Source organism: Python bivittatus, unplaced genomic scaffold (assembly GCF_059951505.1).
Source record: "Python bivittatus isolate LINGU-HERP-01145 unplaced genomic scaffold, Pbiv_v1 ctg000480_np1212, whole genome shotgun sequence".
In the NCBI taxonomy this organism is placed as follows: domain Eukaryota; kingdom Metazoa; phylum Chordata; class Lepidosauria; order Squamata; family Pythonidae; genus Python; species Python bivittatus.
The window spans coordinates 70923786-70950745 of NW_028277075.1; the positions used below are offsets into that span (position 1 = coordinate 70923786).

General features: G+C 40.9%; 1 protein-coding gene across 1 annotated transcript; it reads left to right on the forward strand.

The window, feature by feature from the left end:
• OSBP (oxysterol binding protein) lies at positions 1-26593 on the forward strand. The gene is made up of 14 exons (XM_007435500.4): positions 1-487; positions 9936-10144; positions 12266-12516; positions 15671-15869; positions 16444-16546; positions 19985-20039; positions 20623-20754; positions 20987-21232; positions 21761-21881; positions 22323-22426; positions 22636-22731; positions 23057-23235; positions 24199-24419; positions 24743-26593. Exons 1-14 carry the CDS (start codon positions 135-137, stop codon positions 24883-24885), a joined length of 2412 nt encoding a protein of 803 aa, XP_007435562.1. The 5' UTR covers positions 1-134; the 3' UTR covers positions 24886-26593.
• The last annotated feature ends 367 nt before the right edge of the window (positions 26594-26960 follow it).

The window sequence follows — 26960 nt, forward strand, 5'->3', positions numbered from 1 at the left end:
GGGAAGGGGGTAGGGGGTGAGGGCGAAGCAAGGAAGGAGGGAGGGAAGTGCTCAGCCTCCGGCGCTTCCTCGGCTCCCGTTAGCAGACAGCGTTTAGGCTTGGGCTTGCGAGGGCGGCGGTTCTAAGCTGTGCCATGTCGGAATTGCGAGCAGCGGGACCCGGCCCAGGGATGACGCCTGGCGGAGCGGGGGCCCCCGTAGCCTCCGGCCTAGGGGGAACCTGCGGACCTGGCTCTGTGACCCCGCTGCCATCGCCCGGGCCAAGTGGCGGAAGAGGTGACGCCGGAGGAGGGACACTGGGCCCTGGGGGACCGGCCCCAGGGGGGGTGACAGGCGCTCCAGGGGGGAGCTCTTCTTCCGCTTCCGGGTCAACGAGCTCCACTTCCGGGGCGGCTCGGGAAGGCTGGCTTTTCAAATGGACCAATTATATCAAAGGGTATCAGCGGCGATGGTTCGTGCTGAGCAATGGGCTTCTCAGCTACTACAGGTGAGGCTGAGCCCCCTTCCGCCAGTCCGGGCTGGCTCTGCCCCTTCCTCGTAGGCTCTGCCCGGGGCTGCCGAAGGTCTGCTCCCCTCTTGCCCTTCTGCCTCCGCGGATTGGCGTGCTGTCCTCTCCCTCTGTTTCCGCCCCACCGGCAGGCTCGCGAGCGCCCTGTATTTTCCTGCCACGTGGCACGACGGTATCCTGAGCTAGCCACTGCCTGAGAAGTTTCGGGGGTGGAGCAGAGCGGGGCAACGGTTGAAAGGCAACATCTGACACCTCTCACCGTCGGACGCGCTGGTTGGGGCTGCCGGTAGTTGCAGTTCAGCGATTTCTTCTTACTTTGGCTCTGCTTACTCCTCAGCCAAACACCCTTTCCAGATGTGCAAATCCCATTACATCTAGCCAGTGCTGTAAGGCCACACTTAAGTTGGAGAAGGCTATGGGGATTTTGTATTCTTTTTTTCTATTTCCATCACCCCCTTTCTTTTCCTTTCTTACAGCACCTTCATTTCATCACAGGCAGATGTGTTTTGAGAGGTCAATCTTCATATTTTTTGCTGGAGCATGTTGGCAGTTGTCCACTATGGCTGATGTTAGAGTCATTAGAGAATAGGAAAAGTTAATTCACCTTGGTGGCCTTTATAAGCCAGTTGCAAATTGCAAGTTCCATAAAGAGTTATCGACCAGATATGGCAGTTGTTGCACTAAAGTCCCCTCACTCCAGAAGTCCAAGCAATTGGGTACAGGCATGCTACTGAGAAAATAACTATTCTGGCGTAGTTGTTACCAAAGTTAGGAGAGAAATTCCTTTTAGTAGCTTAGGAAAGTTATTCACAAACTCTGCATGTCACACATTGCAGATCTTTTGGGAATGTAGATGTGGCATAATGTACTTTGGACAAAGACATAGGTTCACATTCTTGCTTAACTATAAAACTAATGGTTGGCTGTGCCAGGCAAATCATTATCTTCAACCCAGTCTACTTCAGGCTTCTCAGTAGCAGCAGCCCAGTAATGGAATTCTCTCCTGAAAGAAGTTTGGCTGGCCTCCACAATATCTTCTTTTGAAATCAGTTAAAAGGCATGTTTGTTCATGCAGGCACATATGGGAAAACAATTATTTCAGGACCAAATTGTCTTATAAGTTGGCCTGTTGCTTCTTTTGCTTTTCTGTTGTGGCCTTATTTTGGTAAATTAACTTTAATTTTTGTACTTCTTGTCTTTAATCGTTGGAGTTATTGTGTTAGTTTTATTTAAGACTATCCCCTTCTACACACTTTTGTTTTTGTGGGGATGAACTGCTGTAGGCTTCTCCAAGAAGAAGAGCAGTACAGAAATTAATTAAATACAATTGAGGTGAAGGGATAGGATAAGCTTTTGTATGCTGCCCTCAACTTCTTTGAAGAGGGCTGGATTAAAAATGTAATATCCCAAGCTGTTAGATTTTTCTTTTTGACACAATCCCATTTCAAATGCTTCTCCTTTAAACTGTGTGGCCATCTGTGCTTAATTTATCTTCAGGACATTCAGCTTGAGCCTTTTCTGCTAATCCAGAAGCAAATGCCTACTAGTATTTATTGCTTGTCTTTCTAAAGAGCCCTTTGTAACTTTTAGTACTGGGTTGTCTTTCTGCCTGCCCCTCCCATATATTTCAGATGAATATTAGTTTATGTCACTGCAGATGAATCAAGCAATAAAGTTTTTATCTTTCAAATCTTGTGTGCCACTGTATAACCAGATTGTGTGCATTTCTCTGTAAATTTAATTCTCTGTAAATTAAAGTTTAATGAAGGGTGTAGTCTGCTGTTCCAGAGACCGTTTGATTCTCCCAAGTCCCTCAGGTTAGAGATGGGGGATTCTGACCTCAGAATAGTAAATTTGACTTTGGATCCCTCCTGTCAGCTCCAAGGGATCTGCTCTCCGAGGTCATTTTGATCTGAGAAGCACCAAAAGGAAATGTGTCTGTCTAGAGGCAAAACAGGACAGATTAAGAATCTAAAGAAACCTGATCCTCCCACTCCAGAGAAAAATTTAGGTCAACCATTAGGGGGAAGCAATCTAGAAAATAGATGGAGAATTGCAAATGTCTCTATCCTATTCTCTGCCCTACTGTGCTACAAGCAAAGAGTATTGGATGTGGTGGAGCATTCTGACCTTGACTTTGCCCCTATATTAAATGATAAAACAGGAGATTATTGCAATAAATCAATAGGGCATTTCTGGAGATAGAGGATTTTATTTGCTTATTGATAAACATATTATTCTACTTTGTTTATAGTTTGTTTAAAGAATTCTAAAATCTTATGGTGTTTTCCTTTGAGAAGAGAGACCAGTTTCCCTTTTTGTCCTGAGTTTGCTTAACAATTTTATTGTTGCACAAAAAAGAGAAGGGTTGCTACCACTATCTTTCCCAAAATGGCAGAGTAACTAGCACTTGAAGTATCTGCTCTCTTCCACTGAATTGTATGTTATGTCCCATTTGCAACCTAGTCTTACACATCATCAGTTTTATCTGGGGCATAATGCATGAAGACATTTGCAATAATAAATCAGTCTGCTAAATAGGCCCACAAAATTACTGATCTGTAAATAATATTTTTATTAGCTGCCAAGTGGCTAGCAATTCTTTCTCCATTGCCAAGCACAGAACTCTGTTTTTAAAAACATTTTATAAAGGAGACGTTGTAACATAGATGAAAACCTTCAAAGGCAGACTGAAATGAAGTGGGCCACAGTAGAGAAGGGATGGAATCATCTGCCCCTCATCTGTTCTATTATACATGTTGAATTTCTTATCTCCTCTGACAACGAGGCTGTAGTAAATCTGTTGATCTGCAATAGTCTTAGGCCAGGCAACTAAAGGTATCTGAGAAAATTTGATCTGAAAACTGAAACTCAAAATAGATAAGAAATTTTAAAAATAGAATTTTTGTTGTTGAAATTGATCTTGGGGATATTTTTCTCTTTAAAAATGGCATAATTTAAAGGAGATCTGTATTTGATGGAAGTAGATAAGTTGATCCTTACCATAATTATATGTTAAGCATGTTGATCTGAAGCCTTTTTCCATATATCTATATCTATATATGTATGACTTTATATTCAATATTTGGGGTTATACAATGTATTACCCATGTTGCACATTGTAGGTGTCCTTCTAGATATATTTAAGGAGATATCCCTCTTATGTTAAACCACAAGTGTATCCTGGACTCGGTAGATAATGCTGTACTGTTTAGAGGGCCTCTAGCTATCTGAGCTGTGCAACAGGTTCAGTTTTCAGTTATGAATACTTATGGCACTACTAATGAAGTAGCAGGGGTATTATTCCCCATACATCTCAAGGAGAAGTATTTCCAGCGAGTGTAAGAATTTGGTCACAGACGCTGCTGAACATTTCTAAAACCTGACTATATGCAAGCTTATTTGTAAATAAATTCATGTGATTCAGTGGGAATTGCTTCTAAGTTAATGTGAAGAGAAACACAATGTAAATCTGCAAATTTATATCCATTCACTTGGGAATAAGTCCCACTAGATTCAATAGGATTTAAATCTGAGTAGATATTTATAGACTTGTGCAGTTAACTTTCACATGAGTGATCTTGCATAATAGTCTTACATGAGAAAAAAGGCAACAAAGGAAAAATCTAATCTCTAAACTGAAAAATTTCTGAGTTGAAAGGTGTGTGGTCTTTAGGACAAAGATTTGGAATTATGGATCTAGGTTATATAAACATTTTTATACCTATATTTTTGATATTCACCGGATTCCAAACCAAATTTAGGCTAGCCAGCAATTCTACTTTTTCAGCATTCAACTCCAAAATGTGTCTGATTGTGACTCCTGATGATTTCATGTAGTTTGCTTGGCAATAGTATGAAGCTGATTTGACATTACAGTACCTTCTTCCAGGAGGTTTTTTCCCTGTATGTTCCTGGTATCCTCACATAAATTCCTGTTATGTGTAGCTTCAGTAGAAAGGAACATGATTAGAAAGTGTCAACCTTTAATCAGCAGATATAGCTCGCTTGTTAACCACAAGCTTGTAGCTGGGTTTCTTTATTATTCATAAAGTAACTAGACTCAGGTGGATAAGAATAGCTGGCAACAGAAGGTCATATTTCCCTGTGATCTGAGCTTGCTGAGAGGAAGACATGCCTTGTTATTTTCTCTCTAGACTCAGGATGGGGCTGGAGGTGGAAAGCCAATAGCCTTTGTAGTGATGCTTGTTGGTAGCCTCTGTGTCCCTCCTCAAAGCAGGTTATGTATATTGCAGTCTCTGTTCCTCTGTTCCTTTCAGTGGAAAAGAGATGGCTCTGTCTGGCACCAGGTCAGTACAAGAGAACTTTGTTCTCTGTTTAGGCAGGAGTGGGGAGGAGTTGGGTGAGTGTCAAAGGTATGTGTGCTTGGTTATTTCTGCAAACTTGGAAGGCAAGCAGGCATGGCCATGTCCATAGGAAGTATTGAGAGAGACGAAGGAATGGAATGAATTATTATCTGGTTGACTAATGATGCCTCTCTCATAAATATTGTGGTCTCATTGGTGAAATACTGATTAGCTCTGGAACTCTTGTTAAAGTATATGTACAGGAAGGAGATGTGTGTTTGTAGACAATGTATATACACATAGAGGGAGGTGCATAATATATGTTAGACTAGGCTTCCCCAAACTAGTCCCTATTCATTGTGTTGGATTTCATCTCTGATAATTACTATCAGAGATAGTCCCTTCTATACACATACCTGTGTGCACGCACACACATGCACACAAACACACATAAACATATTTATAACTATGGATATGTTACTGATTTCTGTTAGAGAGATACCAGTTAGTTATGTATGCTTAGTCCGTTTCACTCTTGGCCACAGCAGATATTCTCTTTCCTTCAATCTGGAGCTGGGAATTCCCATCCACTCACCCTACCCCCCCCCCCCAATATTTTAATTTCTTAATTCCTGGGTTTTGTGATTACATGCATTACAGTATACATTTTGAGGAAGAGGTGTAATTGCTTCCTTTTAAAAAACTTTTTAGGGAATCTTGAGACAATTTTCTGTGCTGGGAAAGTACCTTGGCTGGTAGTTGGATGGTGCTATTCCCTTACTGGGGTCTTTCATGATCAGCACTGTCCTTCCTTGTGTTAGCCAGTCTGGGTAGGAGCCTGCTGCTAGCAGCTGGTTCATCTGTGCTGCTAGGCATTCATGCATTGCTGTTAGTTTCTTTAGCCAGTAGGTGTGGATCATGTCTGGGCCAGGTGCTATCCAGTTCTTCATATTCTTTACCTGCTGTTGAATGTCTGCTACTGTGATGATGACTGGTTCCTGTTCTGGGAGATTGCTGTGGTCTGCTTTTAGGTCCTGCAGCCACTTTGCACTGGTGTTATGTGTCTTCTCTTTCTCCCATATGTTCTTTCAGTACTATTTAGTTTCTGCTATTGGTGGCTCTGCTGTTACTGTGTTGTTGCATTCCAGTTGGGAGTACACCTTGGATGGTTCTTTGGAGAACAAGGCATTTATTTTCTTGGTCTCTGCTTCTCAAGTGTATCTCCTTAGTCTGGCAGCCAATGCTGTGAGCCTTTGTTTAGCAGTCTCTAGGGCTTTAGATGGAGTCAGGCCTGTATTTTTTCAGTAGCCCAATCTTATGTTAAATCTCCATGCCCTTCGGTAGTTCCACCAGCTGACTAACTTCTCCCCGAGTTGCCTTGATCTTAGCCTCCAATCTCATTTTCCAGGGGGGTATATACTGCTGTTCTTCTTGATCATGTAGCCAAGCATCTCCAGGATTACAGTGGCTGTAGCACATATCAGTTCATTGGTTTGAGTTATAGTGGTAGTAGGGATTGTTTGGCATCTTCTATCATACTATCTGATGGCACTTCTCTACTGAACCTTGGTAATCGGTCTTGAGGGTTAACTGTAGCTAACTGTATCCATGATCTTATGCCTCATATCAGCTGCTGCGCTCTGTAATGGAGGGGGTGGCAGTGACGTTCCTGCTTCAGGTGTTCCTGCACATCCAGCTGGTCTTCCAGGTCTTCTTGAGTCCAAGATGCAATGTGTAGTTGGTCTGTCTCAAATTGTAAGAGCAGCTTCGTCTTCACTATGTTGAAGCGTTGGGTAACTAGTTGTTTCTCAATTAGTTTGGATATAGATTTACTGTCGATTCATAGTTCCTCATATGTTTCATAGATCCCTTCTCATTAGGTCTACTATTATAGTAGCATTCCATCAATTCCAGGTTCTCTGGTCTCGTCCATGTACTGTTTGTTCCAGTAGCCCACTTATCATCAGATTGTCCTGGTTCCCCAACATCTGGTGCAGACCTTGTTAATCCAGGTGACATCCAAGCTGGCTTGACTCTCTTTGTTCATGTCATTCTCATATTTGAGGTAGGCTGGTGAAGCGTTAGGGGGTCTTTGCCCAAGAACCCCTACTGGTAAGGTAGGTACCAGCCAGAATTTGAACCCGGTCTCCCACGTCAAAGGGCGGTGCTCTAACCACTACACTGTCCAGCCGCTCATGCATACATACATACATACATACACACACACACACACACACATATACATACACATACAGACACACACACACACACACGCACACTCACACAGTATTTTATATGCAAAAAGAAAAATACAAAAAGGAAAAAATGTCATTCTTTTACTAGTGAAAAGTAGTTTTATGTATGTATTCATCTCATGTTATTATGATTTAAATCCATGTATTTAACAACAAAAAATAAAATCAGAATAAAAATCAGAAATTAAGCATGTAAGCTAGTATATGCAGTCCCATCTTCTCAATAGACCTTAGTTGAAGTTCCCAGCTATAAAATATTTGTTCAAATATATAACAAAAACTATGTTCTTTAGGCCATTGTAAAATTGATGGAGAATGGGTTTTTCCTAATCTTGCAATATTCTTTTGCTATCATAAAGTATGCAGTACTTAATTTTTGTTTTCTCCCTGTTACTTTCTATTAGTATACAATTCAGAGAACAAAATTAATATGTGAAATAACTTCTGTCTAAAAGGGTGTCATTTGAGCATCCAACCATATCATATGAACAATGCTGCATCTTGAGCATCCCATCTCCAAAATTAGATAAACCAATCAATTTCTTCCTAAAAGATATGTAGGTAATATGAAATATGAAATAATATTTTGTTGAATTAATCAAAAAATTAATGTATTCTAATAACCATAACCCATTAAACTTCTAGTATTAGAGGCAGTTCTAGTCTTCTGAAGTACTTAGGGCTATTGGCTCATATCTAGACTTCCAAAGATGTTTTAACTAAATATTGCCATTTTGTACATTTTAACAAATTATGCTTATGTTGTAACTGCTCAAATGGAGCAACAAATAAAGCCTATGTATAAAAGTTTGGATTAAAGTGAGTGTGTACACATAATTCAATACTGAATATATAGAACAAACTTGCTGCAGCCCAGTAGAAAAAAATTGATGTACCTGCATATGTGCACCCCCACAAACATAGATATGTTTTCTTGGAAGTTTAGCACTTTGTCTGTGAGAGATATTAATACTATCTTGTGCATAGTTCTGGATTTAACACACACACACACACACAAAAATCATAATTCTCACTGTTATTTGGCCAGAGTTCTTATGCCAGATATAATCATTGTACAGTTAACCCAGCCTTTCCCAACATGTTTTCCTCCAATGGGTTGGGATTGTTACTCCTAGAATGGCCAGGGAGTATAGCAGCCAGAAATTTTGGAAATTGGAATGCCAACATTTCTGGAAGGCACCATTTTGAGAAAGGGTGCATTAGACAGATTAGATGCTTCATTCTAGTTGAATAATTTTGGAGCGACTGAGCATCACACGACTGAAATTTGGGAACCTAATTAGTATGATCAAAGATATGAAGAGTCTACCAACACATTATTTCTAGGCAGTACCATTTCACACTGTCTGGAAGGGTGTGATGTGACTCATTGCTTTTCTATGGACAGGTATATCGGGAAGAATGTGGTGGTTCCTTTTCTTTTTGAATAAGGAATATTTGAACTAGTTGGGTATAGTGATATTACAGTCATATAATTACTGCCTGTAAGGTTACTGTCCAGGAACATTTTAAAAACAAATGTGTGTCCATGAGGGGGGAAATTCCAAAATGTACAGCTAGGCAATACCTTTATTACAGTAGAACTATCAAACGAAAGAGAGTTGTTCTACATCTGACTTTATAGGTAGAAAGTCTCCACTACTTTAAATTTGAATTGTCTCTGCCATACATTCATGTCTTAAATCAGGTTGCTAGTATTTATTCCCAACTTCACATTTGAAAAATGTGAATAGTACTGATCAACTTCACAAATTCATTGCTGTACAAATAATGAGTTGGAGGAATGCTTAGAAAATCAGAGGGCCAGATATACATACTGAGGGGAAGAAATACAGCTGGTATTAACATTATCATGCCCGTTAATTAGAAGCTCAGATGAATTCCACTTCTAATCATGTAATTTAAACTATGTACACTCATATACAGAACTGCTTTCACATTCTGCTCCCACCCAGGGTCTCACTTTTTCATGAACTAGAAGCCCGTCTTTTTGATTGGCAGCTTATTCTTTCAGTTTTGTGAACATCACAACATCTGGTAGCTATTCTTAAGCAATTTGTAATCATTAAAGTTCCTTCTTGTGGAGCAGTAGCAGATTACTTACAGTCCAAGGGCATCAGGCAGCCCAAGTCTTCTTTTTTTTTTGTATTCCATGGAACCTCTTTCCATTGACCACTGAACTGAGGTAGAAATGAATGAAAACTATCATGTAAGCCTAAAATAGGCTTAACGCAGTTTTAAAAATAAATAACCCAGCTGCCAGGGATCCTAGTTCCACCCACTTTGTAACTTTGCCCATTTGCTGCGACCCTGAACATGCCAGAAATAATTAAATGTGACCCGGTCTCACAAAAGATTAGCCACTCATTTTATATACTAAGTGAAATGGGTGGTATTCTGTTGGTGTCGGGGTGACTTTGATTCAGTGAGGACATCCACCAACTGAATATGGAGGGAAATGAGTTTTCATGATTCCCTCTTGTCTTGCAGCCTCTCCTTCATCCTACCCAGCTAGTTTTGTTGATTTGGTGACTTTCAGAAAAGGATGGCAAATAATGTAGTGTGACTACAGGATGGGTGGGCGGAAAATTGTCTCCCTCACCATTTTGCTGACAAAAGTCTCTGCCAGATCACAGAGCCTTCCATTAATTGAGCGTCATCAGTTAGATACAACTTAATGTTTCACGCCTGCTGCTATTAAGCTATATGTCTCTAGTGAAGTGCTGGTCACATTTTCCCAGAAGGAAACATAGTAGCTTTTCCTCTTATTTTTTTGTCTCAGATTAAACTTATGATACTTTTGCTACTTCATCCTCCTGTGTTGTCCATGTACCTTGCCCACAGATCCAAAGCAGAGATGCGACACACCTGCCGTGGAACCATCAACTTGGCTACAGCAAACATCACTGTGGAGGACTCCTGCAATTTCATTATTTCCAATGGAGGGGCACAAACCTACCACTTGAAGGCCAGCTCAGAAGTTGAGCGGCAGCGATGGGTCACAGCCCTGGAACTGGCCAAAGCGAAAGCAGTCAAAATGCTGGCAGAATCAGGTAAAAGACAAGTAAAGAGCAACAGAAATAGAGCAGGATGTGGAGGGGGCAGAAATGTAAAAGACATATTGTGGAGGAAATGTCTAAGAGAAGTAATGTGAAAAACAGGGTAATGAGCAGTTTTGAACTTGCATGATTTATGACCCTGTTGCCAAAGGAAAGTAACTGAGGCTCATCAAATCCTTTTCTTTTTCATCCTACTCCATTATTTTTAATATCTCGGATGGATGGATGGATGGATGGATGGATGGATGGATGGATGGATGGATGATGTATATGTGTATGTATACATATAATTGTGTGTGTGTGTGTATGTATGTGTATATGTGTGTGTATGTATGTATGTATGTATGTATGTATGTATGTATGTATGTGAATGACTAAGAATTAAGATATCTGTAGGTAATATCTCCCATTCTATTCCAAGCCTGGAGTTAAGAGTGTTCTTCCAGTTTGTACTGTTCAGGCTTCCAGTTCCTTGAAGCAAGGTTTTCTGCCAAACACCAAATATTTATTACTCAGACAAATTGCTCAGTGTCCTTTGAATTGTGTGTAAGGCATACCAAAGCAATAGGCCACATTGAATTATTGTGAATATAGCATTATGCTTCTGGAAAATGGGGTTTTGTTTTTAAGCATCAGGTTCCTCAGGACCAGTTAGACTTCTTATTTTCTATCAGTAGCATCAAATTGATTTTGTAGATCACCTAATGCCGCTTGAGTCTTTTATAACTGATTAGGTAAAATACCCAAATGGCAGTATCAAATGGTTACTCCAGTATAGAAGCTTTGTGATTAAGAGGTTGTGGTATAGACCCTCCGTTCCTTAAATGATTGTGCTAGGTATAAATTTTGTTATCTCTAAAACTTGTTCCTTACCTGATATGCTCTGGGTACATTCTTCATTGACTTGCCTCTAGTTTTAGATTGTAATTGTTTGCTCTTTGTGAAAGTGAAAACACTTGAAAAATGTGCCACCAGCTCCTGTATGATTCTTTCATTTTTATGGAGAGTTAAGAACTTGGCTCTGAAAAATAACAAGGAATTTGGCAGATGTTCATGGAGTAACGCTTTCAGTGCTTTCAGTGCAAAATGCCATCTGCCCAGTAATATCTTTTGAGTTGGCCTTGAAGGTTGCCAATATTAGCTCTGCTTTAGCTCTGTTGAATGTTCAGTCCACTATTTGTTTTTCCATGTAGTCTAAGTAAAGGCAATAATAGAACCATTAATTGGACAGATTATTATCCTTATTTTAAAATGTGGGAGACTGCAAGCTCTGGTCCTGGAACTCCCTGGCCTTCCAAATTCTTGTGGCCATTGTTTGGGGGTAGAGGGTAATATATTTGCAATCTTGCCAAACAAATACGGTAATCTCCTGTTGTCTTCCTCGGTGTATCCATGCTTTACTCTTAAATATTTGTGCTCACTGTTTGTGGCAGACATCCACATCCTGCCCCCACCATTGGGTTAGTTCACTATCATTCTGGTTTGTGACTCACTATTTGTAGAGAATGATAAAAAAGAGTGATGCAACTTTTTCTAGGGATCTGGGGTGTGTCTGTTTTTTAAAGAAGAGCTTAAGAACTACCTTGCTTAATGATATCAAAGGTCCAACTAATCCACCATTCTGCCTTTGATAGGCCCTGGTCATATACTCTCAAAGTCATAAATAGAGCACAGAAGTAATATTCTTTCCGTGTAGCTTATGTCCAACATCTGATACTCAGAGGTGTTTCTCTAATCAAGGATCCTTGCTCTTTCGCAGTGTTGAGCTTCCTGAACATCTGCTTTTTGAACACCTTTGTTTTTATGGTTGCTAACTTTGGGTTATTATTGTTTTACTGCTCTATCATTGCTTTTTCTTATTTTTATAATTCTTGCCTTGACTTGCTTTGCTTGTTTATTGAGGATTAGAAATTATTTTGCTTCCATTGGTAAGGTATATTTTCCCCTATAATGTTAAGTACCTGTATGGAGGTGATTGGAAAGTTTGTCCCCCTTTATTATGTGACCACCTCCACAAGTTCTTGTAAAGACAGTGGCCATGTTGGAAAGGAAAGAGAATTTGAAGATGTGCTTGGTTCAGAATGGGCTCCTACAGTTGCAGCTTATTCCTCACAGATGAGTCAGGAGATGAAGAATCTGTATCCCAAACGGACAAGACAGAACTACAGAATACTTTGCGTACCCTCTCCAGCAAGGTGGAGGATCTCAGCACATGCAATGACCTGATTGCCAAACATGGAACAGCTCTGCAGCGCTCCCTCAGTGAACTGGAGACTCTGAAGCTACCTGCTGAGAGCAATGAGAAGATCAAGCAAGTCAATGAGCGTGCCACACTTTTCCGCATCACTTCCAATGCTATGATCAATGTAAGTGTTTTTTTCCAGGTTTTGCTTGTGGAGCTAATAGAAAACCATCAGGCATGCTCCAGCTCAAATACTCTGGCTACTTAAATAGCGGGGGGGCTTACATCCAGGATAGAGCACCACAGTGACATGTTCTTTTCTTTTTATTACACTTTTGGGTTCTTAAGTACCTTGGCTTTTGACATGTTGGTAAATGTCTTTAGGTGAGTGGGAGGGGGGAGTACTAGTGTACACACACAATTCCTGCTTGTCTTGAATCCCCTGTAATAACCTGTATGTTTGCTGTTCAGTGGGGCCATCCTATGGTCAATTAAAAATGGCATTAAAACCAAATTCCAATCAGAGGGAAAGGTTCAGTTTTTTTGATACTGGGAATGAACAGAAGAAATGAGTAGATTAATATGGAGAAAAGGATCTTCAGAAGAATTATATTAAGGTTGGGCAATGTTGAGATTTAGTGACCTTTATCATTAGGGTTTACAGCACAGTTGCATCTTTGTTCCCTGTTTGCTGGTTGTTGCCATCAGATGAGGGCTTGAAAATTGAAGGAGGATGGGGAGGTTAAGAAATGGCAGAGTCATCAGAATCTTGAAGAGGCTTGGCCTCACTGAACACTGTGGGATAAATTTTTGTGCAACGTTCATCATGCAGCAGTCTCCCTTATCTTAAAGGAAATATAAATAACCAGTTGAGCTAAACAAACCCCACTAATGTCTGAAAAGCAGTTTCATGGTCCAGTTAGCTGAGTTGGTAACCTCAGCACTCCTTGGCACTGTTGTAACTCTTCGAGAAACTACCCTGAAAAAAAATGTGCGCATAGGAGGTGTATTTAAAAGTGGGAATTGAATATATGCCTATAAAACTAACATTCTAATTTATAAATCTGAATAAAGGAAGCTGTAATTTAAAAAAAAAAAGTTTTCTTCTTCCTGGTTAAGTGGATACAGTCTTTGGTATTATTTTAAGTTGAAATAATCTTTAAGTAGAAGTTGCCATAATTAAGTTAATCTTCTAGGTAAACCTTCTGTTATTGAAAGCATACTACAAAAATCACAAACCTTACCAGCTTGCAAAATTATTTACTACCCTGGTTAAAAAGTTAGTAATTACAGTAGCAGTGAGTGCACCATTGGAAGAGCTGAAGGACCAGGTTAGGGACAGATCATCATGGAGAAAATCTATGTGGTCACTAAGAGTAGACAACAACTTAATGGCATGTAATCAATTGTAATCAGCCTGTGATTTCATACTAGCCACTGAAGAAATCAAAGCCTTCCCCACCCTCACCTTCCAAGCAGATGGACAGAATTATATGTATATCTCTTCTGCCAGCCCAGTCATTGGCCTGTATGGAATTTCTTGTTGCCTGTGGCTACCAGGTGTGTTCTTAAGTACAAGGCTAGGATTCTGTTCTTTGAAGAGTGACATCACAATATTTTTACAGTGGAGTGTTTTCACTGCAAAATGGTTTTATGCATCAAAAATTGCTCAAGGAATGGAATGAAAATTAGCCCTTTAGGAATGTTGTAGTTGGCCTCATATGCAAAAAGTCTCAAGGTGGATTCCAAATGGGAAGATAAAAAGGTGAGAACTGCTTTGGTATGTGTTTAGAAGCAAAGTGTAGTATGTCATGGAAGCAACATCTTTCTTTTGACAAAAATTAATAATGCATCCGTGTATGTTCATATTGCTGGCTTTTTTTTAAGAAGAGTGCTGCTGGATCATCCTAAAGATCCATCTCATCCAGCATCCTGTTGCCATAGCAGGACATGAGCTCAGTAGTCCTTTCCTTCGTTTCTCCACCCCCACCCCTCCACCCTATTTGGTATTATGAGGCCTGCTGCCTCAGTAGGGAAAGATAATGTGTAGCTATTATACATCACCCATTGAGAGCCATGTTCTCTGGATTTGTCTAATTCCATTTTAAAGCTATCTACTTTGGTCGCCATCACTAGTTTTTATGGTAGTGAATTTCATAGTTTAAATTTATACTGTATGAAGAAGTGCTTCTTTTTACGTGTCTTGAATTGCTCGTGACTGGTTTCATCAGATGATCTTAGTATCGTGTGTGAGAGAGAGAAATACCTCTTTCTATCCATTTTCTCCATACCATGCGTAATTTATTATATTCTCTGTTAACTGGATGTTTAAAATTCTGTACATTGGCAACTCCATTCTCGGATATCCAGAATACTTTTTTCAAATAGACGAATGCCCTAGTGTTCCTTTTTTTTTAAAGGAAACTTTTTAAAATCTATTTCACATTCAGGAGTACTAAAATTAGAACACTTTTCTGAGGTGCATGGATAAAAATCTTCTGTTGAAGTTTCTGAATGTAGAATATTATCTGGAGGTAATATTCTATTCCTCCTACTTTTCTCCTACTCTTTATACTTCTTCTTCCCTTCTGTCGATATTAGTCTTCATGTTCTTGTCATGAAGTGTGGCTGACTAATATTCCATTTCCTCTTCCTATTCATTGTGTAACTAATGCTCTGTTTTGCATTTTGGAATCAACTAGAAAGAAACTTGAAACCATGCCTGATTCTGAGTGAAACTCAAGTATAATCCCTGAGGGCAAATAGTCTTATATTCAATAGATGTGCAATTTGAAGGCAACCTTCTCCCACCCCTCCACCCCTACTGCTTGTGATTAATGACCTTGCAGCCATATAGAATATTTTGATTGGAATTTTGGTAACCAAATGACTCTAGCTTTTGCATATTTGAGTGTAACTGTTCAAGTATTTTTGAAATTGTTGGGAAATTATTAAATATTTGTTGGGTCCAATAAATTCTAATGGGCAGAAGTAAGCTCTTCTGTAGTTACTGTTGACCAACAAAAGGTCATTGTTTACCACTTGAAGAGTAGTAATAGCAACAGACATGCTCTTATAGTGGTAAACAATGACCTTTTGTTGGTCAACAGTAACTACAGAAGATCTGGGCTGGTTCTGGGCTGGTTCTATTATGAAGCAGAGCAAAGTGACCTGTTTCAGGTAACACCCTTTAGAAGGAGATGGATTAGTGCAAAAAGGAATTGATGCCTGAATAGCATGGCGAGATTTCACATGGCTTTTACCTTAGAAAAGAGGAGAATGATATTTAAAGCAGCATAATGATTTTGCCACATCTTTGTCCTTCCATCCTTTTGAAGGCTTGTCGAGACTTCCTAATGCTGGCCCAGACACATAGCAAGAAATGGCAGAAATCTCTGCAGTATGAGCGAGACCAGCGTATCCGGTTGGAAGAGACACTAGAACAGCTGGCTAAGCAACACAATCACCTGGAAAGGGCTTTCCGTGGGGCCACAGTCCTACCAGCCAATGCACCTGGCAGCATGGATTCATCTAAAGGTAAAAGCCAAACTTTATATATCAAAATTTATTTATATATCAAATTTGTCACCACCCATCTCGTTGAATGACTCTGGGCGGTTTACAAAACAGTTAAAATCAATTACAGTTACAAAATTGTGATCTACTATTAATAAATAGAAAATAAATAGATCCAAGAATAATTGGCAATCACTCAGGGGGCATCATCGAGGCACTAGCCACCCCCAGGATTGGGTAAGGTTGTTATCACCCCACGCAAGATGGCAGAGCCAGGTTTTTAATCCTTTCCAGAAGGCTGGGAGGGTAGAGGCCTGCTGCACCTCTGGGGGGAGAATGTTCCAAAGAGTGAGGGCAACAAGAGAGAAGGCTGTTCTCCTGGGCCCCACCAGCCGACATTCTCTTGCTGACAGGGTCCGCAACATGCCCTCTCTGCCTGACTGGGTGGGACAAGTAGAGAAGGCATGTTGACAGAGACAAAAACTTAGCTATCTGTTCTTCCAGCCTGTCTCTTATCATATATCCTCTGCTGAAATCCTAGAATCCCAGATAATTAAATTCAGGAAATGTAACATTGATATGTAATTTTCTACAGATCAGTGTTGCTCATCAAAGGGTGATATGAGTGATGAAGATGATGATAATGAGTTCTTCGATGCTCCTGAGATCATCGCTATGCCTGAAAGCATGGGCCACAAGTGAGTGATCCCCTGTTCAGTTGAGAGCTTCTAGCCCTTCAGCCTTTGGCATTTTGAATGCCAAATCCATGGAAATGTTTCCCTTACCTTTTGACCCTTGTCATGGAATACAAGTGAGCAATTAGAACACAGTAAGTAAAGCGCAACACATAAAACAAGTTCCCCATCTTCCTTAAAAGTGTTTGTGAGAGACAGAAAGACAGTATCACTGCTTCACTATTGAGCTCTTAAGATGTGGGAGAAAAGAGAGTGAACAGAATGAGTGTATGTCACCTTAGACCAATCTAGTGCTCTTTAGAAATACTGGACATCAACTCCCATAATTCTCAAGTTAGTGTGTCTTTTCTGCAAGGGAATAATGGAAATGTATTGGGGACAGCTGATGGCAAGAGAATATGGTGGAGTCATGATGAAATTGCTCAATTTTACGTGAACCAATTTTACTGCTAGTATATAATATCCATCATTGGCCTCATCTAGCCCAGGTCTTCTACCCTTAGCAGCTTTTTGACATATGAAGGGTTCAGATTATTTGTGGCTTTAAGTGTCCATGCTAACACTTTCAAGCCTAGGAACAAACCGATAGCTATTACAGTTTCTTAAAATAGTTGTAACGTTATAGTATCAATTTATGTCATTAGCACTTGGACAGCTAAATTTTATACCATCTGAACTTTCTGAAACATGTTATAATGTAGAATGTGTTACAGTAATTTAATGGAAAGTCACCTAGGCATGACTATGCAAGTTCCTGAGATGCCGAGCATGCCTACAAGCTGTAACGCTCTCTAGGGCAGGCATTTCTCTTGCTGGCTTATTGAATCCCCACTATAGACGTAAGGGTTAAGCTCAGTTTTGTTGATCAGTCCATCCCTGATTTCAGATACAGTGAAATTTCTGTCTCTCCTGGGTGAAATGAAAAGGAAGAATTGGCTTTATGTGGTTAGAAAACTGATGTTACCAATTTCAGTAACTCTAGACCGTTCCACACAATCAGTTCAGATAAATGTTAAATAATATGGGAGATAGGACTGAGCCTTGTGAAACCCTAAACAACTAAGAAAGATATCAGTTATATGGAATGCCCTAAAAGTCTTAGGAAAATGAATAAAATTATACTTTCCCAGTCTTTCTCCCAATATTGATGGTTATCTGCAGTGACCAAAACGCTTTCTCCTACAAAACGCAAAGTCAGAACTTCAACTGAAAGCATGTAAAGTTGTACAGATGGTTATTCTTGAAACTTGCTGCATACGCTTAGCTGCTGAATTGTGACCCCTTCCCTTTTCATCTTTTTTTCCCTCTCTCTTGCCTAAAGCACATTCATTTCTCTTGGCTAGAAACCTGGAAGGGGAGATACATAAAGGTTGAAGAAACTGCTGTTACTCCCCCACCAATTCTTGTGGTTCCAAGATCTAAGTGGAAGAGTATATAAGAACCTGATAAGCACTGATCTTACATGTTATTGTGGCAAAACAATTGAAACACTCAATTCCAGGCATTCTAGAGTGTTTCATTCAGCTTTTTTACCTGATTCTGCCACAGAAATCACCATGGTTTCCTTGTAAGATGACTATTGTTGGGGAAGAGAGAGAGGGAGTGTGATGTCGCTGATTCATTGTATTATCTCAGAGACTTTTAATACCATTGACTATAGATCTGATTGATTTTGGTGGGGCTGTACAGATAGTCCTCGCTTAATGACGGTAATTGGGACCAGCAACTCCATCACTAAGTGATGTGGTCATAAAGCATGACATGATGGGACTACACTGACTTATGACAGCAGTTGAGGCAGTTCTGGTTACTGCCATTAAGCAAATCCTGCACGGTTGTTAAGTGTAATGTCACCTGATCACCATATGCAACCTACTGCCAGCTTCCCCATTGACTTTGTTTGTCAGAAGCCAGCAGTGAAGGTCACAAATGGTGATCACATGGCTACGGGACTCTGTGACTATTGTAATTGTGAGTCAATTGCCAAGCGCCTGAATTGCAATCACATGACTGTGGGGCACTGTGACAGCTGCAACTACGAGGACCAGTTGTGTTTCCTCTTTCAGCACCGTCATAACTTCAGTTGCTGAATGAGTGGTTATTAAGTGAGGACTACCTGTATAGCATTGCAGTTACTCCACACTTCCCTGGGTGACTATTATTAAAAGGTGGTGCTGGGGCATTTGTCTCAGCTCTGTGGATTCATATTGTGATGCCCCATAGAGTTCTGTTTCACTTGTCACGCAGATCACTGTCTATGTGAAATAACAGAACCAGATAATCCAGAGATAGGGAGATGCACATTAGTATGGGGAACCGATCACTAATGACTGCAGTAATGGACTACATGAAGATAATAAACTGAAACTCAATTCAGTCAAGATATAAGCAGCATTAGTAGGTGGTTCCTCCATCCAAACAAGTGGTGATCAGTTGTGTTGACAGAGACAGCATCATTACCACTGAATCGTTCAGGTCTGTTACCGAGCTACAACCCTCCTTGGACTGGCTAACTCGTATTCAGTGTATTGTGTCAGTGGAGGCCTTTCTCTGAGTCTTCCTTCAATCAGCCCAGGATGTCATCTTAGATAGGGCCACCCAGTTGTGGAATGTTCTTTTCCCCAAGAGGCTTCTGTTTTTTTATTTTATTTATTATTAAATTTATATGCCGCCCACCTCCCCCAGATTTTTTGCTCTGGATAGGGACATTTAAATTCTCCCAGGCTTTTATTGTCTTAAAGTATATAATGTTTTAATTCTGTTAGCAGTAAGTATTAATTAAATGTTTAGATGCTAGTATTAATGTTTCAGCTGTTTGTGACTTTTGCTGGTTCATTTTGTATTAGTTGATACACATTTCTGAATTACGTTCTATTTTTTTTACTACTGTTTCTCCATTTTTGTTATAGTATGCTGATAAAGTATTTCAAATGATAATTAACTAGGGAAAGTAAAACTGGGAGATTTGACAGATTACTAAATCACAATGCTATCTCATAATAGTTATTTGGAGTAGTATAGTACAGGTTAAGAATGCCCAGTTTATGGACAACCCATATTTAAGAATGGAGCCTACTGTAGCAAAATTTGAGTTAAATACACAATGATTTGAGTTAAATATACAATGGTTCGAAACAAATTCAACTTAAGGACAGACCTTAGGAACGGAACTCTTTCTTAAACTGGGGACTACCTGTACTTATATATTGCCTTCTGACTTTAAAAAGTTCTTTAGCCCTAATTGCCTACAAGAATCATAGATGTTTCATATTTGGCAGTGTTCTTCATGATTTCCAATTCTGGCAAACTAAGTAGCATAATGTAGCTCTGCCACGTGTTTTGTTGCATTGCTTTTTGAACAATTTTTTTGGCCAGGAGAACATCTCAGCTGGAGTATCCTAGTTTCTCCTTCCTTATGGTGTGTCTTTCTAACTCCTTTAGACGAACAGGCAGCAACATCAGTGGTGCCAGCAGTGACATCAGTCTTGATGAGCAGGTAGTTTGCTTCTTTGGTTTGAAGGGAGGGAGAAGGACATGTGTCTTTTTATTAGATCCTATTGGGTGATCAAGATTTAAGTGTGGTTGAAGGTCTAGATCAGAGCCAGGGAATCTTAACAGCTTACAGATGTTTTGAGACTCAAATTCCATCAGTTTGAATCAAAATGGCTAGTGGCAAAAATTACAGGAATTATAGTCAAAAATATCTAGAGGCATCATGTTGCCTGTCTGTGATCTAGGTTGCTCATTTTACTGTAAGCTTGAAGGAGTTCAACATAACCTCATGGCATAACTTGAGATACAGCTTATTGAAGACGAAAAAACAAGACTAATGTTGACCACAGCTTCACTCATCCCATATTTTTGCTATTTGGCAGAGCTTATTGCTCCAGAGGCAGCATTTGTGTGCATCACTGTCTTCCTCTTGAGATGTTAGACATTAGTGTTTGACATTAGAGTAACTTTATTTCTAAACTTTGGGCAAAGTCAAGTGGAAATCGTAGGGAGATTTCTCAGGGGTTGCTGTGCAGCTTATCCCTTCCACATAAGATTATAACTATAGTAGTCTTTTTCTCCCAAAGTATAAGCATCAGGGAGAGGATACCAAGAAGGAGAAGAGAACTCGAATTCCACACAAACCAAATTATAGCCTGAACTTATGGAGCATCATGAAGAATTGCATTGGCAAGGAGCTCTCCAAGATCCCCATGCCGGTGAGTGGTTTTAATCTGGTTTTTGAATAAAACCCCATGCTGTGTGGAGAAAGGTAGAAAGCCAACCCACCTCTAGCCCCAGGAGCATAATTGAGGAAACTTCACTCTGCAACATACTGTTTAATTTCTGTCTTGGCACAACTTGTGGCATGCTTGGTATACCTAGCCTTGAATCAGATACTTTGTCCCTGGAAAGGATTTTCTGCTTAGAACCTGTCTCTTCTGCCTCCAGGTTAATTTCAATGAGCCATTATCAATGCTGCAGCGTCTCACAGAGGACCTGGAATACCATGATTTGTTGGACCGGGCAGCCAAGTGTGAAAACTCCTTGCAGCAGCTCTGTTATGTGGCTGCTTTTACTGTATCATCTTACTCCACTACTGTCTTCCGCACCAGCAAGCCATTCAATCCTCTCTTAGGGGAAACGTTTGAGCTAGACCGATTAGAAGAGAATGGCTACCGTTCCATCTGCGAACAGGTGAAAAGCAGAGCATGTTCCTTTTCTGATTCATGATTCCAGGACAGCTCTCCTGGCACTTTCAGTGTTGTATAGTGTGGGGTGTGAGTCAAATGACAGGCCTTCTCAGTGGTGGTTCCTGTTCTTTGGGTGACCTTACTCATGGAAATGAGGATGGCCTTCTTCCTCCTTGTATTTAGGAAGCAAGTTAAAGCTATGTTATTCCAGCAGGCACATGGCCCCTACTCTGTCTTGGTGCCTCTTGTACAGTTTATTGTTATTTGGTTGGACTTTGTATTGATTTAACTGTGTATGCCAGCTGTGTTGTTCGTTGCCCAGAGTTCTAGTTGATTGGGGTAGCTTATAAATATGGTAAATTATCTCTCTATCTGTCTGTCTGTCAATGGAGTTTACTTTCATATGAAAGCAAGACTTAGCAAATACATTGCTGGAATCTCTGTTTTTACCTTTTTTTACTGATGCATATCCCTGAAAACTTCATTTCTAGGATTGAATATGCCTTTTTTTTTTTTTGGTCATATCTACTAGGTGAGCCACCATCCTCCAGCTGCTGCTCATCATGCTGATTCCAGACATGGTTGGACCCTTCGGCAGGAGATTAAAATCACCAGCAAGTTCCGTGGCAAATACCTCTCAATCATGCCACTTGGTGAGTCTTGGTCACTGACTATCCCTATTGTGGCCTGCTATTTTAGGAGGGCACAGTCGGCTAATAAAACCATTTAACAGCTAGTAACCATGTTTGCTCCCCAACTAATACAAAATCTGGAGTCTCCAGTTTTTTCCAAGTTAGATGTAGGCTGTGCCACAAGATAGCAAGCCCCTACACTGAATATTTGTCATAAGTGCAGCATTCATTGGTGCATTAATCTTTGCTGCATATCTCTTGGAGATATTTATAATATATGCAGACTTCAAGGGCCCATAAAATGGGTGCATGGAAATAATAAGTAGCAAGAAAGGATAAGAATTCAGGTCTTCCATGTCCATACCCAATAGTTCATCCACTGAACATATTTTCCACCAAACCTTATCGAGAAGACTTCATCACTGTGGAACTATTTTAAGTGTACAATCTTCCTATCTCTAGGTACCATCCATTGTATCTTCCATGCAACTGGCAATCATTATACATGGAAAAAGGTCACCACCACAGTACACAACATAATTGTGGGCAAATTATGGATAGACCAGGTGAGTTACAGTAAGGCAATATTTCAGTGGGATGATGTTGCAGTCAAATGTATGATTGGAGCATAATACTAGGAGCCAAGGCCTTGGAGACTGGTTTCTCCATCTTTTGATGACCACTACCGCAATTGTGCAACTGTTTTAGGTAGTACCTACCTTCATAGGTAGTATTGAGCCTGCTTGATTTTGTCCCTTCCTTTTTTGCTTTCTAGTCTGGTGAAATTGAGATTCTGAACCACAAAACCAGTGAGAAGTGTATTCTCAAATTTGTTCCTTATAGTTACTTCTCAAGAGATGTGGCCAGAAAGGTAAGAAATACAATGCTCTATTTATTCTCAAGCAGGGTAGCAAGGATGGGTCTGTATGACAGCAAGAGGGGCCTTATATCAAAGATAAGGGCCCCATGTACAGCACTCCTCTTGCCAGCTAGGCTAGCACATTCTTCTCCTGGTATGTTAAAGTTGCTCAGTACTCTGGAGAACAGTAGGTATGAGTGTTTTTCAGCTTATGTGTGAGTCTGGAGACAGTTCAAACACATTCTGTCCTGTATGTGGATTCCTATATAATGTTATTGAGAAGGTAGTAGCAAAAATAGAACTGTGCCCAATGATCCACCTGAATTCCTGATAACAGGTCACTGGAGAGGTATTGGATCCTTCAGGAAAAGTGCATTTTATATTGTTGGGCACCTGGGATGAGAAGATTGACTGTTTCAAGGTGAATCCCAGCTTGGAGAATGGTGGTGACAACCGTCTAAGAACACATGAAACAGAGGACAGCAGGGTGGTGTTGTGGAAGAGGAACCCACTCCCGTGAGTAATGGAAGGAGCTTGGCTCCCCCGGGGAGCTGTGGAAGCGAAGACAGTTTCTCTTCTGACTAGAGAGGAAGATGTATTAATATGAATGTGGGTTCAGCTGACTTTGGTTGAAGGGAAGAGAAATAGATAGTAATAGCATTTAGATCACACCACTGTAGTCAGTGTAATTACTGTTTTATGTATTCAACAAATGCATGCAAAAGAAATCATTAAGATAAATGATGGAGTATTATGAAGTTCGTGGAAGGGGGATCTACTAGCAGTGCTGTAGATCAGAGAATGGAGAGCGCTGAAAAATCCACCCTCCGTCTTTTTTTTTTTCCCTCTTACACTTTAAGGCTTATTCACCAGCCAGCATTCACATAATTGAATGTACCATAACAGCTACTTTTATTTCAAATGCCAGTGTCAATTATGGGTAGGTATACTCATAGAACTGGACATCCAGGTAAAAATGTTCTGAAGCCTGGAAGGCACTGATGATTCAGAAGCATTAAAACACATATGAGATGTTGCACGTTGTCCTTTTCTGCTCTTTTTGTAAATTTTCCCATTGCTGAGTTGATCAGTAAGCAACAGATTATTGTTTCCCCTTTGTTAGTAGTAACAGGTGAGTGATGCATCTACCTTCCCAGAATCAAGAGCTGTTACTTCTGCTGATAGTGACAATAAAATAGCAATCATGTGAGGGACAAAAGGGGTGGGAGAGAGAAAATGAGTACATGTCATTGCCCTGCCTATGAATCTGCCCTCTCATACAACTCCAACAAGAGTTCCCCATCCTGAAAAGGCCATCCATGTGGAAAAGGTTGCCCATTCCACTTTAGAATATGCATATGTCTTCTTTCAACTACTCTGAGATCAAGCTAACGCTTACTATTTATAGGAGAACTTGTCCTGAGGTGGAAGCTGTAGCCTTGCTACCGCTTCTATTATTTTTCTTCCCCTTTGGTGCAGGAAGAATGCAGAGAACATGTACTATTTCTCAGAGTTGGCTTTGACACTCAATGCCCCAGAAAATGGTACCGCTCCCACTGACAGCAGACTCCGGCCTGACCAAAGACTCATGGAGAATGGGCGCTGGGATGAGGCCAATGCAGAGAAGCAACGCTTAGAGGAGAAGCAGCGCATTTCCCGTAAAAAACGTGAAGCTGAGGCCATGAGGGCAACAGAGGATGGTAAGAAGTGTCCCATTGGCCTCTTCCAAAGGTCAATGGAATTTAAGAAGTTACCTTACACTTACAATTGGGCATTGGTCCACCTGGTCCACTGTTGTATGCTCCTCATTAGCAATGCTTTGCCTCCATATTGGGCCAAAGTCTTTTCTAGTCCTACTAGCTGAGATGCTGTTTGTGTGGAGATGTGATTATCTTTAGACTATGGCCACTCCCTAAGGAGGAAATCTTAGTGTTGCATTCCCAGGAGAAATAGCCTGTCTAATGCCTTTTTCATCAATTGGAAAATTCTCTTACCCCTCTCCTCTGCTGCCTCCCACATGCAGGAACCCCATACGATCCCTACAAGGCATTGTGGTTTGAGCGGAAGAAGGATCCTGACACTAAAGAGGTGTCCCATGTATACAGGGGAGGCTACTGGGAAAGCAAAGAGAAACAGGACTGGAGCATGTGCCCTGATATCTTCTGAGCACGAGGCAGCAGGACTTCTCCAAGAAAGAGGTAGTGGAAGAAGAATGGAGGGAAGCAGTTGATCATGTGACTTCTTGGTTCGTGCTTTTCTCACTGACTTGTCTGTCTTAATCAATTCTTTTGACTCAGTCACCCAAACCAGAATCCAGCAGTGGTGATTGGCTGGATTGCCTTAGCTGAACGAAGCTGAAGTTGGTGTCTGGATTCCTGGATGGCTAGGGAAAAATAGGCATAAAGGACTGCATCTTCCGTTTCCCTCACCACTAGAGTATTGCTCTGCTCACAGCACTATAGTTTGGGGAGGAAGAGGAGAATGTATGGATTGACACCTGCCCTACTTTCCAGCTTTCTGGTGCTGTATGAATTATACCCCCTTTTCAATGTTCAGATAGGCAATGGCAAGCAGCAAGCCTATTGACTATATTTATGCCCAGAGGTGGTCGTGGAGGAACAGGAAGACCTATCATTTTGGCCATAGGGGTTGTTTTCTTCTTTCTTCTCCCCAAACCCTGTATAGCAACCCTAGGACAAGGAAAACTTCTAAAGCATATTGGATGGAGGGAAAAGATGGAAACCAGAGCTGTCATGTCTCAGTTCACATAGATAGGAAAGCAATTAGCTGTATCTTCAAAGAGTAACACTTTTCTTTGAGGGTCACCAGCTGGTCACTTGGTGATAGAAAATCAAAGTTGCAGTTCTCCCTTTTCAGACCTACTCTCCACACTAGGCTCTAGCACCTTCTCCCAGATTGTGCACATGGATGGGCAATGATACAAGATAGACCCTCCCTATTCTAAAGCAACTTCTGGCTTAATGCACATCTGTTTATATGTATATTATATATATGTAGAGAAAGATCTAATTTTTGTTCTGATTTCTTTTCCTTTTACCCTTTAAGCCCCTATTTGGTAACACTAGCCCCTACTGCTTTCTTCCACTGGGCCCCAGATCCACGAAAATGCTGTACAGGAAGCATGACACTAAAAACAGATTGTCTTGCCTTTAAAATAACGAATAATCCTATGTAGGCAGAGCTGGAGCTTAGTGGCATCACTCCTAAAGCTCTTCACTCTGTGCCAGCCCAAGCCAGGTGTCCATTGATTCTTATGTAAAAAGAGGAGGCTGGGAACAGCCCAAACTGGTTTGGGCCGTTCGGGTCACAGCTGCCATAACCAGATCCTAAGGGCAAAAAGCTGCTGCCACTGCGTAGGAGTGGAAAAGTGCATAGAGCCTGTCCAGGCAAGGTGTACATGTGGCTGGGGGACGGGTAGGAGCAAAGACAGCCCCTGCCCTTGGCTAAGGATCACACTTTGAGGTGCCTTCCTTTTGTGTGTTCTCTCCTTGTTTTGTCTTTGTTTTATCCCCTACATTTCAACCTTAGCCCGTAAGGAGGAAGAGGCAACAGTGGTGCTTGCTGTTGGGAGAGATGAGGCCATGAGACCTGCCTTCCAGGCAGCAAAACACTGCTGCTCAGCAAAAGGAAACTGAGTCTTTGGGGATGGGGGCGTGTGCAGTGTGTACACTGTGGCTTGGTCCGTACTGGAAGCCTGTTTTCTGCAGCGGGCAAAGGCCAAGACCTCCCTGAGTAGGATAGTGGTGGGCTTTAAAAAAAAAGGGGGGGGGAGAGAGACTATCCCTGCAATTCTATTGTGGTTGGGTTTGTTTTGGCGGGAGGGGGGGTTATTGTCTTTTTTTTCCAAGAAAACTAAATTAAATAATAAAACCTGAAATATCCAAGAAGGTTCATTTGTGTCTGTCTGTCTCTTAAGTATCAGAACTTGAGGTGGTTGGGTCCCACACCTGACCCTATTTAACTTCTTCAGGTGGGTTCTTGTGTGGAAAATAACATACACCATCTGAACTATCTCTTACCCTCCCACATTTTCCCAGTTTACATTGGTTCTTGAGACTGAAAAAATATGTAACTCGCTTGTACTTAGGGGTTCCTTCCGCATTTGGGTCTTCTGCATCTTAAAATGGCTGGCAGAACCCTCCTTGAAATTTAGACAGTGAATACCTGCTATTGAGTGGGCCAAACCAATAACAATGGAAGGGAAGAGGGGAAGAAAAGAT

Bases quoted from the DNA above. Each gene is read 5' to 3' on its own strand.
- OSBP (XM_007435500.4), top strand. From the start codon at position 135: ATGTCGGAATTGCGAGCAGCGGGACCCGGCCCAGGGATGACGCCTGGC. The intron at 20,040-20,622 runs GTAGTTTGCTTC...TTTCTCCCAAAG, and splicing joins ACATCAGTCTTGATGAGCAG to TATAAGCATCAGGGAGAGGA. The intron at 24,420-24,742 runs GTAAGAAGTGTC...TCCCACATGCAG, and splicing joins CATGAGGGCAACAGAGGATG to GAACCCCATACGATCCCTAC.